At 35.6% G+C, this 14,683-nt stretch overlaps 2 protein-coding genes across 3 annotated transcripts in view; one reads left to right on the forward strand and one right to left on the reverse strand.

Annotated features, from left to right (window-relative positions):
- The window catches only part of NF1 (neurofibromin 1), a 246,247-nt gene that overhangs the window by 158,717 nt on the left and 72,847 nt on the right, over positions 1 to 14,683 (forward strand). The window lies entirely within an intron of this gene.
- OMG (oligodendrocyte myelin glycoprotein) lies at positions 11,733 to 14,353 on the reverse strand. The gene is made up of 2 exons (XM_069480994.1): positions 14,263 to 14,353; positions 11,733 to 13,424 (listed from the first exon to the last, which is right to left on the reverse strand). Exons 1-2 carry the CDS (start codon positions 14,263 to 14,265, stop codon positions 12,096 to 12,098), a joined length of 1,332 nt encoding a protein of 443 aa, XP_069337095.1. The 5' UTR covers positions 14,266 to 14,353; the 3' UTR covers positions 11,733 to 12,095.

Raw genomic sequence — 14,683 nt, forward strand, 5'->3', positions numbered from 1 at the left:
AGTCTTCACTTTTACTCTTATCACATCTGATTTGTCACTACGTCTATGCTGATTCCGTTTCAAAAATTTGTTATGCTTTATCCTCATACTGTAGACTCGGTAGTCATCAGTAGTCTAAGCTGGTGTTGGCAAACTTTTTCTGTAAAGGACTAGATAGTATTTTAGGCTTTATAGGCCACATAAAGGTTTTTTTTAATTTTCCTTTTTTTTTTTAATTTAGCAACGCTTTAAAAATGTAAGAATCATTCTTAGCTTGCAAGCCATACAAAAACAGGCCACAAGCAGCCTTTGGGCAGGATATTGCAAGTGTGCAAGATTGCTGACCTCTGGTCTAGGCTATTGCAACAACTTCCTAATTGGATTATTTGTCACCTGTATTTTACCCCATCCCCCTCCGTCCTCCACATTACTGCCAGAAGGATCTCTCTGAAATACGAATATGTCACTTGTAGGTAAAACACTTTATATGCTCCTGTTGGCTAAGTTTTCATGCTTAAGGCATTCATATATCACTCGTGGGATTTTTACCATGTCTTCATGACCATCCATACTATTAGTTATTTAATATTTTTATTGACTTTTGTTCTTAAAGGAAAATTTATATTTTGAGTGGAAGATCAGTATTGATTGTCATAACTAGTAAACAAAAGGTAACAGTATAAAGAAATACGGAACTATTAAATGCCTATTTCTTATACCACCCAATCATACATGCATCACACTTCAAAAAACCACTGGCTTATAAAATAAACCTTTTATTCTTAGCATCGCATACAAGTCTCTTCATAATCTGTTATACCGCTTACCTTACTTGCGCAATTGCTGGGCTCCAAAGCAGAAGATTAAAAGTCATTTTGGTAAGAGGCTAAATGCTGCTGGCCTTATATTCTGAAAATCTGATGATGCTGCCATCATTGATGTGGTTCCAGGTAAGCCTGTGTGAGCTTCTGGGCTATTCTCAGGAAAGTGTCTTCATGATACATTGCTGAGGGTATCATCAGGGCAGTTGTTGCGAAAACTCTGGAAGCTGGCAAAGCCACAAAGTCTGCCCAGAAAGCTCAGAATGCCAAATTAATATTCTGTGCATTACCATCACTATAGGGGTAGGGAAAATAGTCTTAAAACCATTTGTCTCCATGGGTCATTTAAATGTAATAATAGAAGACTAGTTAATCATCATACTGTATAGTAATATCTGTAGAAGGATGCTCCAGACTCCATACTGTATGCCTCGCTGTGTGCTTCAGCTACACTGACCATTTCACCATTGCCTTCTCTGACATGCCCGGATATTCTCGCATGCTGCTGTGCTCTTGCTTAGGCTTACCATCTGCCTTGAATGGCCTTCCTCTAACATAGGGCAAACTCCTACTCTGGATTTAAGACCCATCTCAATAACCTGACTCGGACACCTGTAGACAAGTTTTGTTTTTTTTTTAAAGCTTCGCTAAATATAATTCACATATTGTAAAATTCACCCTTTTTAAAGTGTACTATTTAGCATATTCAGAGTTGTACACTGATCACCACTATCTAATTTTAAACATTTTCATCACCTCAAAAAGAAGCCTCATAGCCATTAGCAGTCACTCCTCTTTCTTCCGCCTCCCCCACCAGCCCTTGGCAACCACTAAACTACTTTTCATCTGTATGAATTTGCACATTCTAAATGTTTCATATAAATGGAACGACACAATATGTGCTCTTTTGTGACCGGCTTCTTTTACTTTACATAATGTTTTCTAGGTTCGTCCATGTTGTAGCATGTGTCAACTTCATTCCTTTTTATGGCTAAATAATATTTCATTATATGGATATTATACATATAAGTTTTTGTGTGGTCATATATATTCAGTTTTTTTAGATAATATATCTAGAAGTGGAATTGCTGGGTCATACAGTAACTAAATCTTTAACCTTTGAGGAACTGCCAAACTATTTTCCAAAGCAGCTGCATCATTTTACATTCCTACCAGCAGTGTATAAAAAAGTTCTAATTTCTCCACATACCCAACACTTGGCATTGTCTGCCTTTCTAGACAAATTTTGATTAATCCCTCCTCTACTAAGCCATAGCAAATTCTATTACTATTTAACAGTGACCATGTTAGAATATAATTTTTCTGTTCACACAGTGGACTTTTAGTTCCTAGGTCTTATATATCTTTATCTGAATATACAGAGAATCTATCAGAGTATGTGGCATTTCATAGAACACTTAATAAATGAATCTAGGCCTTAATTAGTATATATGTGTAACATTCAATGATAGTATTAAAACTAAGTACCAGTTTTAATTATAGACACACAACTGTAGCTTGAAGGAAGAAGACTTGGTTTAATACTAGTGATTAGAATTAAAGTTCAGAATTGAGCCGAAAGATTTCTTGGATGGTTTTGTTTCCTGTGATACTTGGTTTATAGAAGTAGAGCAGGCTTGGGTGTTAGTGAAACAAGGCTTTGCTTGACTCAACAAAGATGATTTAGTGATTGATAAATGCTGAATAATGTAATGGTTATGACTTGACATATACAAAAAAAGACATATACAAAAAAAGAACTAACTATAGTTCATTTATTGCTCTGTAAAAGCTGTTTTTTCAGTCAACTGTAGTTTACTTCTTTTAGTTTAAGTATGTAACCCTTGAAAGGAAATAATCCTTAGATGTACTTAAGAAGTTTGATTATATAAAACAATATGGAAAAATTCTAAAACAAGCATCTAAGAGTAAATACATCCAAATGAACGTTGTTCCCTTCTGAAGAGTCAGTGTTGGAGGTGATGTTCTTACTTCAAACCATGTTGCCTTTTTTTTTTTCTGAGACAGAATCTCGCTCTGTTGCCCGGGCTAGAGTGCCGTGGCGTCAGCCTAGCTCACAGCAACCTCAAACTCCTGGGCCCAAGTGATCCTTCTGCCTCAGCCTCCCGAGTAGCTGGGACTACAGGCATGTGCCACCATGCCCGGCTAATTTTTTCTATATATATTTTTAGTTGTCCATATAATTTGTTTCTATTTTTAGTTGAGACGGGGTCTCATTCTTGCTCAGGCTGGTCTCCAACTCCTGAGCTCAAGGGAGCCAGCCGCCTTGGCCTCCCAGAGTGCTAGGATCATAGGCGTGAGTCACCACACCTGGCCTCATGTTGCCTTTGATCACAACATTTTAGGGAATTTTTTGGAAGTACTGTCAAAGTCTGAAGCACATTCTTTTAGACTGGTAGGAAAATCTTCACACTTGAATTTTTTTTATAAATAAGAAAATATCAAATTTAGTAATACCGCTTTTTGTTTAAAATGAAGTTTTTCTCATTTAAATTATAAACTGGCTCTTAGTGGTATTTGAAAGGAAAGGCCCTAAAGATATTTTTAGTAATGACAGTATCATTGGAATAAAAGTATAGTGACACAACATGACTGCCTTGAAGAAATATACAGAAATTTATGTGTATCATGTGACATTTATATCTGAATTTAGTCAACTCATAGTTAATATATGAAAATGTTTTACTAGTTTCAGGTGACTCCTGGATCCTTTAATTTTAATATGTTTTAAAGAGACTTTAGCTTTCACAATGTGTCTCTAGCTCTATTTAATGACCCACAGCTTTCATGTAGCATTTAGTCAGGTAAAGACACTTAAAATATTTTATCCAAGTATATTTTGGATACAGAAAAGATTTCATGTCATCATTGTAGAAAAGCCACACTGTGAGGATTTCTGTTTCTATAAATAGATGAAATTATTTTTAGGCAGTTATTTACTTTCTTTGATTATTTGTCATTGTATGAGGAAATACAGCTGAGTATTTAATGTCTAAGTAATAGAATTGGTAAATGGACATGGCTGTATGCCAGTTACTCTTACACTACATAATATTTCAGATGTGATAGTGGTCGCTGAGGCTTTGGATGGCAAATGAGGGCTTTCCCAGTGGTTACTGTGGTGTATGGCATCGTTGTCTTCCCTTAGTGATGTTTTATTTTTTTCTTTCTCAATGAGAAGCTGTTAGATCTTAGTTTATTTTCTGTTGAGGCAAGCATTTGACAAGCATTTGAATTCCCTCAGCCTTCCAGCAGTGTTTAGTTTGTTTGAACTGTGACTATGGGCAACAAAGTAACACAAAGTGAAAAACTACATTTCCTGGTATGAGTGTTTCATCAGATCTGTTGATCCTTGGCCGTGTGATGTCCGTGTGAAATATCCAGATACCTAATTTTTTACTGCTAAATTAATTTTCCTGTGGGATAAATAAATAACAAACCTGGTAAACTAACTATTTGAAGCATAACTGAAGAGGACAGATAGATGGGGAATTATGTACCATTACAGGTTCAGTCATTTCCATTTCTAATCTTATAAATCACACAAGAATCTCATATATAAGGAACAGTAACATTCATTACAATGTTTATGTAACACCTACAGAGTGCTTTAATATACATGATTTAATCCATTCCTTAAAACACCCTTGTGGAATACACATTCTTAACTATATATATACATATTTTTCTACCAGAGAACACAATCACTTGCCAAAAGTAATAACATAGACCATAGGTGACAAAATTTTGTCATGCTCTTTCTATTAAACCATGGTATACTTTAAACTTAGAATTATTTTGATCAGACAAGAACCAACCAGTTTTGTTGTTTGTGTGTGTCCGTGTTTAACTTCTGTGCTTTGATCTCATCAGTGACTTCCAACAAATTCAGAATCTCAGGCCAAGGTTTCCAGACTAGGATAAATGAGTATATCGAGCATATATCTTACCTGGTTGTTAAATATGTTTAACATACTTAGGTCTGTTAAACAAAAATGGCATTTCTTAAAAGTTGAGCTTCCTAAAGACCTCACTTTGCACCACAGTTTTCAAAGTGTGAAACGAACTAATCTGCTTAACACATTATTAACACGTTTAGGTGACATATCTTTCTACTTCCTCGACTGACTTCCACTGAGCAATTTACTATACTGAATTGTTCACAGGTATCAGAATTAACCTTTCTGTAGAATTGTTCCAAGGGTATCTCCATACTGCCCAGAACTAGTTTCTTATACGACAAGTAGTAGCCTAGCCAAATCCTCCTTCATTCTTCACTTTTCTTTTCTCAGGACTTTGAAACTGTAACTTTGAACTAAATGGAAGAAACCTAGACTCTATAATAAAACTTGGAGGTTTGACTTGGTCATCTTAAGTTGGTCATTGTTAGCCCACTAGTCACATCTTTTATCTGTGTTAATTCATTGTTATATTTACAAATTCAGATAAAGATGGTCCAAAAAAAAAAAAAAAAAACTTCTAGGAGCATTCTGAAATCAAAAAGATTATTAGGGTTTTCCAGATCCAGAAGAGGGAGAGAAGTGTAGCAAAGAAAAACTTTAAGATGATGTTGCAAAGGGAAGCCAAGACCTGGTCACACAGTAAGCCGTATTAAGAATTTAGATTTTATTCTGAGATATGCAAAATTATTGAAGAGTCTGTTAATTGTGTCCCTTTTTTTTTTTTTTTTTTTTTTTAGGAGAGAAAAGGGCTTCTTTGGTTAGATTTATTGAGGGAACAATCCTGCCATTGACCATGTAGAGCTAAAGCTAATACAATGTATACATGCTTCCAAGAATTTCAGTTGTGATTCTCTATCTCTGATCTTTACCTTCATGATACTCTCTAATTTTCTTGATCATAGTTCATCTTGTATCTTCTCATTTCTCGTTTTCTTAGTCAACTTAGATGCCTTGGACAGACATTTCAATAGTTCTTTTTTTAGATCTCTTGTATTTTTCAAGAGCAGTGTTAGCATTTTGGCATATTTCTTTTTGTTATTGTTTTTATATATAGTTCTATAGGATATGCTTATATCCTATAATTTTTGCTTATCTTTCTAACATTTGCATTTCCATATTTCAAAATTTAAAAAAAATTCTTCATAAATATTTTTATTGGCCACATAATATTCTGGTCAGTGGATCATCATTTACTTAATTTCCTAATGGTGGATATTTAGCATTGTTTTCATTTTTCTTGCTGTTAGAAAGAATACTATGATTCACTTAGAATTTACTGAGTTAAAGGTTAAAATATTTTAGGTTTTTTATTTTATTGCCAAATTGTTGTCCAAAAGAGTTCTACCAATATGTGAATGTGGCCATTTCATTATGCCCTCCTCACCTTTTTTTATTACTTTTTTAAAAAATCGCTTGCTGTCTTAATAATGAGAAATGGTATCACATTTTTATTGCATTTCCCAACTGTGTGGTTGGCCATATTCCCAAATATTTATTGATCACCATGCTTCATATCTTGTAAATGTTCTGTTTGTATTCTTTCCCATTTATTTGCTGGGAATCTTAGTATTTTTTCTTATTTTATGAGCTCTTGATTAACAATCTCCTTTATGGTATTCTTTTTTTTTTTTTTTATTTCAGCATATTATGGGGATAAATTCTATTTGAATATTTTTATCAGGCTTGTTTTAGCATAAAGAAATTGGAGGTTTCGTAGAGACAAATGTATTGATTTCTTTGTGATTTTTTCCTTTTTCTAATTAATAACAAATAGCCTTCCACCTGGAGATTTATAAATATTTTTAAATTCTTCTGCTGGTTTTGTGACTTCCTCATTAATGTTATCTTTTTAGATTCACTATGTTGGTGTATCACATGAAGTGAGTGTTAAATTGGACTGTTTTCTAAACTTCCCAGCATTGTTTATTAAATCTTTCCCCTTTCCCTCTGATTTCTTTTTTTTTTCCTTGCAATTTTTATAATTATTGTTTTTAAGTAATTTCTATAACATGGAATTGCATACAATATTTGCATTTATACAGATAGAGATTTATACACATTATTTCACAGCAAATACTGTTAAATTTTATTGTATGCCAGACACTTTTCCCTACTCTCCCTCATAACGATCTCTTCCTTTCTTATTTCTTTTTTTTTTTTTTTTTTTTTTTTTATTTCATCTTATTGTTATGGGGGATACAGAATTGCAGGTTACCTACGTTGTCCATGTACCACCTTTCCCCCCAAGTCAGAGCTCCAGGCATGTCTGATCCCCAGATAGTGCGCATTGATTTCTGATTTTTCCTTCTAAAGTTAACAATGATTAAAAACTTACTATGTGCTAGGCACTGTTCTAAACATTATATATTAATCTCTTTTTCTTCTCTTAACAATGCTGTTAGGAAAAGGAGGCACAGAGAGCTAATTTGCTGAAGTTATACAGCTAATAAGTAAAGCTTAGTCATATATTGAGTTATTGTGTGTACTGTGCTCTAATTGTGTTATCATGTCTATATTGAGGTTGTCTTCTTTTCTATTTTTATGCCACTATCATTCTGTCTTAATTAGTATAACTGCTATACGTTTCCCTCTCTTTAAGGGAGGCTAAAATAACTCTACTATTTCTTCCTTTTTCTCTTCTTGCCTGTTTATTTTTCCAGACGAACTTAATGTATTTTATGTCATGTTCCAAAAAGTTTCTTATTGGAATGTTTGTCAGAATTGGCTTAATACATAAATTATACTGGAAATAATTGCAACTTTACAATATCCTGTCAAAGTGTGTCTTGTACTTAGCCTTGGGTATGTTCCAGGTGCTAAATAAATATTTGTTGAGTGAAAGAGTGAATGAATGGAGAGACTTTACTTTATTATCTCCATCAAGCCTTGTCTTTTTTTGAGACAGCGTCTTACTCTGTAGCCCAGACTGGAGTGCTATGGAATGATCATAGCTCACTGTAACCTCAAACTCCCAGACCTCAACCTATCCATTCCGTCTCAGCCTCCCAAGTAGCTAGGACTACAGGTGTGTGCCACCACGCCTGACTAATTTTTTAATTTTTTATAGAGACAGGGTCTCACTGTATTGCCCAGTCTGGTCTCGAACTCCTGACCTCAGGTGATCATCCCACCCCAGCCTCCCAAAGCATTGTGATGACAAGTTTGAGCCACTGTGCCCAGCCTCCATCAAGTCTTAGTTTATACTTCTCATTAATGTTTTTCAGCTTTTCCTCATTTGATCCTGCATATTTCATATGTGTGTTATTTCTTGGCATTGTATATTTTTTCCATAATTTTCTGATTATTTATTGCCAGCATATGAGGAAAGCACTGATGTTCCATATTTATTTTGTTGTTATTTTTTGTTTGAGACAGAGTCTCGCTCTGTTGCCCGGGCCGTAGTGCCACGGTGTCAGCCTACCTCCCAGCAACCTCAAACTCCTGGGCTCAAGCAATCCTCCTGCCTCAGCCTCCCAAGTAGCTGGGACTACAGGCGTGCGCCACCATGCCCAGCTAATTTTTTTTCTATATATTTTTAGTTGTCTGGCTAATTTCTTTCTATTTTTAGTAGAGACAGGGTCTCGCTCTTGCTCAGGCTGGTTTCGAACTCCTGAGCTCAAACGATCCTCCCTCCTCGGCCTTCCAGAGTGCTAAGATTACAGGTGTGAGCCACCGCACCCAGCCTTGTTGTTAGTTATTTAAAGTTATATTTCTGAAGGTGTCCCTAAGGAATCCTTTGGATGAACATTTAGTTTCTTATTTTCCTATAATTTCTGTTATTTCTGGGATTCTTTTCTGTAATTTCCCAAATGTTAAAAATAATGGACACCCTTGTTTTGGTTGTGATTTTAATGGAAATATAAGTTACTTTTTTTTTTTTTTGGAGACAGTCTCACTCTGTTGCCCCAGGTAGAGTGCAGTGGCGTCATAGTAGCTTACTGCAACCTCAAACTCCTGGGCTCAGGTGATCCTCCTGCCTCAGCCTCCCTCGTAGCTGGGACTACAGGCATGACACCTGACTAGTTTTAGTAGAGACAGGTGTCTACTCTTGCTCAGGCTGGTCTCAAACTCCTGAGTTCAAGCAATCCTCCCACCTTGGCCTCCCAGAGTGCTAATAAGATTATAGACATGAGCCACCTGCGACCCGTGCCTGGCCTATATAAGTTACTTTTCACCAGCATGATGTTGGGTGGTACTTTGCAGTGCATGGTATCATTCTTTATCTAGTTCTTAAAATATATCTTATAAGGAATAATTTTATAAAGGATTTTAGGTTGACTCTTGGCTGATATTTTTGGTGTCAGTTAAAGGATTTGCTATTGCTTCATAGCATTGTCATGGAAGATTATTGAATAGCACGTATTTGTTATCTTTTAAGTTAGCCATAGAAGGCACTTTATTCTGCTGTGGTAAGTAAATGTTTCTCTGACTTTCTTCTGGGTCCCTGTTTCACTAATATCTAAACCTGAATTCTAAAGTGTGGAAGAGTGACACCCTTGCATTCCCTTACTCTTGGGGTGTAAAGCTTGAGTGTTTCTGTATATGGGAATATCTCACAGCCTTGGGCTTGGACCTGCAGATATAATAATAATCCTCACAGCAACAGCAGCAACATTACTGCATTTAGGAATGTGAGTGGGCCAAGACACTGTGAAGGCTTTATGTGCATTATGTTTAATCCTCAGAAAAAACCACTTTATATTCTGATAGCCCATTTTATAGATGAGGAAACTGTGACTTAAAGTAGTACAATGACTTGTCTAGGCTTGCACAGCTGAGAATTGACAGGGACAAGTTACTTATAAAATAGAACCAAGCCTTAGGGATGGCTGGATAGACAGAGATAGATACAGAGATACATATGTGTGTTTATGTAAGTATACACACACATATGCAAATATTAAATATTTAAGTTTGAGAAACAGATGCTGAGGACTAATGCATTTTGACATGTTTATGGATCCCAGTAATACAGTAGTACTTGTCTTAATGGCAAATATTAAGCCCTCTTCCATTAATAATAATAATACAATTTCCTTAGAAGGAAGTGCTATCTAATTATATTTGTTCCTCAGTATATGCAGAGGATTGGTTCCAGAACCCTCATGTATACCAAAATTCGTAGCATACTCAAATCCCACAGTTGGCCTTGTGTTTTCACAACGCACAAATACTACATCTTCACTCCATCTTTGGCTGAAAAGAAATCCGTTTATAAGTAGATTCATACAGTTCAAACCCATGTTGTTCAAGGGTTAACTGTACTTTAAAGCTAGATAGTGTTTCTTTCTAAGGACTTACAGTCTGATTAGTTGACATATAGTACTTTTAAATTTGCCAAGTTTTTTCCTCTGCATTTTGTAGGCACGTCTGTAGGATTGACATAATCCCTAGGTGCTCCTAATACTGTAGTCCATTATTACACTCTCTTGCCACTTTTCCCCATAGGAATTCTAAGACAGCACTGAATTCTTGGCACCCTCAGAATGAAAGACAGTTAACTCTAAGAAACCTGCTTTCTCTGGAACTCAGTATATGTGTTTTTTTAAACAAGACACAAGCGTGTGGTAGAGTAGAGATTGTCTAGGCAGTTCACCTCTATCATGGATGGTGAGGGTATTAGATCAGTGTTTGGAAGGGAGTAGGGAAAGCTTGCCTATTTAGAGAGGTAATGAATTTTAAAATCATTTAGGAGGCTTTTTCAAATAACACTGTTTCTTCACGGTGTGAGATTCCCTGACATAGTGAGCCATTCAGGTTTGCCAAGGGGAAAAATGTTCAAGGGCCACTGTAGTAGACAGCATAAGACAGGAATTGCATTATTGAAGCACTGTTATATTTAATAGCAATTTTTCCATAAGCAAGGGCCTTAAAAAGAAAAAAAGTACATATTAGAATGTTGATACCTCTCTCTCTCTCTCTCTCTTTCTGAATAAAAATGTTCCTAAACTAGAAATGAAGGCTATCTGAATTTTAAAAATTTTTTAGGAAGGAGCACGTATGTACTTTTTTCCCCAACTCCAAGAATCCTTGAAATTAGATTCTTCCTTATTTCTCACAAATTAAATGCCTCAGTTGTGTCTCACCCATCTCAATTATGTAGTCTTCCATTTTAATCTATCTTTGTTTCAGGGTGTCTTTTGCTGACTCTTGGCTATTGTGTTTGTCACTGATTTATAAGGTGGCTTACTTTTATATTTGTAGTTAGAGTCCCACTGCAGTTTGATTTGGAGTGTCAAGATTGTCCCATGCTCAACCCTAGTCCTCAGTCTGCTTTATTGGGTTCATCACTTGGTTGTAGCACCAAATGAATTCCAACTCTTTTATCCTTTAACCTTTCCTCCCCTCGACCTCCCATACTGCCCCAGTTTGTTAGACCCCATGATTTTAGCATTAAACTAATCTTATTTTTAATTTATGTAAATCAGATTCTAATTTCTTATGTATAAAAGGTAATTTCCTTCTCCTTGTGTTAGAATTTTAATTTTGTTAATATTTAAATTTTCCATTAATGTTCTGTTAAATATGCACTAAAAATGCTTCTTTATCTGACTTTAAAACTTTTCATTATATTGTTTTTAATACTTTTCTTAAATGCAAAAACAAAGCTATTAAACTTTCCTTATTAAAATGCTAAGCTTAATGTCTTCTAGCTTTTTGAAGAGCTTTTGTTCATTATATAATCTGTAAAGTAGCCAAGAGTTCCTCAGAAGCAGGACATCATTTAGATTTAAAACAATTATGGCTTGTGTATAAAATAATAATGTGGCATAAAGCATTCATGGGATGGCAGCCATGACTTGACTTTAGTGGCAAAAATCCTTGGATACCGCCAACATTTTATTCTCCTTAAAGACTTTACCAAGGTACCCTAGAACAAAAATGGTTAGGTCATTTTGATTCTGTCAGACAGATAAAGTTGGTATGACTAGAAAGCCAAATGACACAGTTATGACCATAGACCTTTTATTTTTTTCCCTCATTTGACAGTGTAAACATACATAAAATACATATTAAAGTTTAGATGCTTTATATTTTGTGCAATAAATTGAAGCCTTAAAAAGAAAACATTTCATTAAAAAAAAGAAACTCATTAGTTTTATTTAATTAAGACAGTAAAATAGCAGCAAGTACCAAGACATTGTGCACTTCTTTTATTTAATACAAGTTACTTCATTTACATCAGTCAGAAATGTAAGACTGGCTTTCTTGAATACTTAATATAGCTTGAATCACTGGTTAGATAGGGGCATATTTTCCCAGCTGTACATCGGAGAGGAGTGCTTTCATTAGTTTCAGAAAATACAGACCCTCAGACAGCCAGCGTGACCATAACATTGAGCATTAAGAGAAATGAAGCATTGACTTTCCAAGCACTTGCCACAGAAGGTAAGCGAGTCTTTACATTTGTGGTTGTCTCTTCCCTCCGTAAGTTAAGGGTTGTGCTTTGTTGAGGCATTTCAGAGAAATTATTTGGCATGCCACTAGTGATACTTAGGGTCATGGGTGTTGGGGATGATTTTGTTGAGCTAGTGAGGCTTGTGTTTGTAACCATTCCATCTTGGAGATGAATAGTTAGAGTTGCAGCTGCTGCTTCATGTGTTTTGATGGTTTCTGTGGATGTATCTTCTGGATAGGGCACAAAAGCCTTATCAGTGCTAGTAAAGGTGATGTCTTTGCTTAGAGTGGCACCAAACGTTGTTTCCCTTGTTCGATATTGTTTGGGTATTTTGGTCACTTTGGGTTGAGTTACCATGCTCAGAGAATTAATAGTGTCCACTGTCTGCATCCCACTTACAGTGAATACGCTTGAGGTAAATCCAGAAGGTGTGGGATATATGGTATGTTCCTTTAAAGATGATATTTGGTTAGAACAGGGAGTCCCTACCACATGGGCTTTTGTTTCCATCATCCACTTCAATAGGTAAGTAATGTTTTGTTTGTGGTCACATGACCACCTGTTATTGTAAAGAGTTATCTCTTGCAACTGAAAGAGTTGATCAAAAGATTGATCTGGAATGAATGTGAACTTATTGTTGTGCAGGTAAAGATGTGTGAGATTTGTGAGGTTTATTAATGTTCCTGGAAGGATTTGTGTCAAGGAATTATGAGACAGGTCTACAATAAGTAGTTTGGAGGGCATGTTGGTTGGAACTGTCCAAAGTTTGTTACTACTGAGGTTGAGAACCTCGAGACTTCTTAGTGTATTTTTAATGAGGACAACCTTTTCCAGCATATTCTTAGAAACATCCAGATATTTAAGGTTCCATTGATAAGCAGTATCAGATTTGTCAAGAAGTTTAATGTTGTTGTTAGCAGCAGACATGTTCCAGAGAGACCGAGGTAACTGAGCAGGCAAGCTTTCAAGCCTGTTGTTTGAAATATCCAGGGTCCTCAGATTGGTATATTGGGTTAACTGGTTATGCAGATCAGTAAAGTGGTTATAAGACAGGTTTAAGTGTATAATATTCTCTTGCAGTCCAGATGGTAATGTAGTCAAGTTTTTGCCTGAACAGTCCACATGCCTGTGCCTCTCTGTACATATACATTGGAGAGGACAAATGCACAAAATACCAGGTGTGAGAAACAGAAGGATGAACAGGCAGGGAGACATTTTCAATGTCTGATATTCCATCAAAGCCTGGAAACAAACAGATACACCCTTCTTTTAATATGCAAATACAATTTAGGCATCTGCATGGGTCAGTTAGCATTAGGCAAAATTTTCAATAAACCTCGTTGTTGTTGAGTCCTTTTATAATTGTTCCAGTGATTAAACTAACAAAGCTCCCCTTCATTTATAGTCCAAATGCTTAATCCTTCAATTGGGGCTATGTGGTAGAGAGAGACTCTCTCTCTCCCTACTCTCTTCTGCATTTTCTCTTTTATTCTACCCCCCTCTTTTTTTTTTTTTTTTACCATATTCTTTCTTAAGCATCTTCCCAGAGCCTTAATATGATAAAATGTCATTCTCTGAAAATAAAGAGTTATAGTCTTAAGCTATTACTATTTTTGATAATATGCTTTCTTACTCAGATAGGAAAAAATGGCTGTCATGTCTTTTTCTTTAATCTCTGCAGTAATATAATAGTCGATGTATGTGTGTTTGTGTAGGGTAAGATTTTATTTAGATATTAAAGCAATTCTTTGAAATTTCATCATTGTCTTTTTAGGATAAATATATCCTTGTAAAACATTTTAAGGCACTTGAAAAATCCAGACAAACACCATACCTTTTAAACCTCACATTTTATAAAATTATTTTTTACTGTATATTTCAGTGCCAGTTCTAAAGAAAAACAAAGTGTTATTTACAAAGTGAATGAATATTTAAAAGAAATCCCTCAACTGACACTGCAGCAAATTTCTGGTGCATGCACTTGCAATTGAATACATATTCAATCCTAACGTTGACTTTTTCTTAAAAAAAGGAAAAAAATTATGAAGTCGGTCTTTTACTGATTTAAATAGCAGCTTACCATAGTGTCGTCTTCAACATCAGCATCTCATTTTCTCCGGGAAACTTAAAGCTTAAAGGTCGTCTTGTTCTGGAGAGTCGGAACCGTTTCTGGCTGTGGGCTGTGCTTGCCTGCTCAGCTGCATTGTGTTGCTGTGAGCTGAAGCTCTGCAACCACCTGATCAGTACCACATAGGAGGACTGCAGAGCTGTCATTGGTGCTGACTCAAATTTATGGCAAGAGGTGCACACACAACAAAATGGACAAATTTTTTTTTTTTTTAATTTACGACGTTAAGCATACCTATATATCTCAGATTTGCTATAGGATGGAATACTTCATGCACACAGAACTGGCCCTTACTTCTTTCTATGTTTTTGTCTGAGCTTGGGTTCCACATTTTAACATTCGCCTCATTAATAATTTGTGATTCTTTTTAATG

Source organism: Eulemur rufifrons, chromosome 9, assembly GCF_041146395.1.
Source record: "Eulemur rufifrons isolate Redbay chromosome 9, OSU_ERuf_1, whole genome shotgun sequence".
NCBI lineage: Eukaryota > Metazoa > Chordata > Mammalia > Primates > Lemuridae > Eulemur > Eulemur rufifrons.